The sequence below is a fragment of the Parus major genome, chromosome 28 (genome assembly GCF_001522545.3).
Source record: "Parus major isolate Abel chromosome 28, Parus_major1.1, whole genome shotgun sequence".
NCBI lineage: Eukaryota > Metazoa > Chordata > Aves > Passeriformes > Paridae > Parus > Parus major.
The window spans coordinates 3,701,046-3,701,937 of NC_031797.1; the positions used below are offsets into that span (position 1 = coordinate 3,701,046).

Sequence of the window (892 nt, forward strand, 5' to 3'; positions counted from 1 at the left end):
GTCCCGGGAATCCCGGGATGCAGATCCCGGCCCGGGCTCATCCCGGTTGTTTTTCCCCCCAGATCAAGGAGATCACATTCCTGAAGAACACGGTGATGGAGTGCGATGCGTGCGGTGAGTGCGGGGCTGTGTCCTCCGCTCCTCTGCCCCCTCCGGCAATTCCAGCCGTGATCCAAAGGGAACAGCTGGGATCACGGCTATTCCTGGCTATTCCCAATATCTGGGATTGTTTTTCCGGCCCCACAGCTCACAGGGATTGGTGTCCAGAATGTTCTCGTGGCTCGAGGGGAGATAGGGGGCTCCAAAAGCTTCTCTTTCCTTCCAGCAACGCCCCAGAATTCCAGAATCTGGGAATGGTTTGGGTTGGAGGGAGCTTAAAGTTCACCCAGTGCCACCCGTGCCATGGGAGGGACACCAGGGTGGCCTGGGACACTTCCAGGGATGCAGGGATCTGGGAATTCCATCCCTGCCCCTCCCCACCCTCCCAGGCAGGAATTCCCTCCCAATATCCCGTTAATCCCTGTGGGATCAGCCCAGCACTGCCGGGGGTGGTCTGAGCTCTGAGCCCCTCATCCCCAAACCCTCCCCGGGGCTCCTTCCATCCCCTCACCCCCAGCCTTTGCTGCTCCCCCTGCGGAGCCGGCCTGGGGGTGAAGGGACACCCCAGAGCTGGCCTGGGGGTGAAGGGACACCCCAGAGCTGGCCTGGGGGTGAAGGGACACCCCGTGGTGGCTCTGGAACACCTTGTGGTGGCTCTGGGACACCCCAGGACATTCGGGTGGCTCTGTCACACCCCGTGGTGTCTCTGGAACACCTTGTGGTGGCTTTGGGACACCCCAGGATGTTCTGGTGGCTCTGGGACATCCCGTGGTGGCTCTGGAACACCCCAGGA

The 892-nt window shown here is 61.9% G+C and overlaps 1 protein-coding gene across 1 annotated transcript in view; it reads left to right on the forward strand.

Annotated features, from left to right (window-relative positions):
* The first annotated feature begins 17 nt into the window (after positions 1–17).
* COMP (cartilage oligomeric matrix protein) overlaps positions 18–892 on the forward strand; it is a 10,173-nt gene continuing 9,298 nt past the window's right edge. Inside the window, exon 1 of the mRNA XM_015651493.1 lies at positions 18–114. Within this exon, the coding sequence (XP_015506979.1) occupies positions 18–114 (97 nt within the window). The remainder of the gene's footprint in view (positions 115–892) is intronic.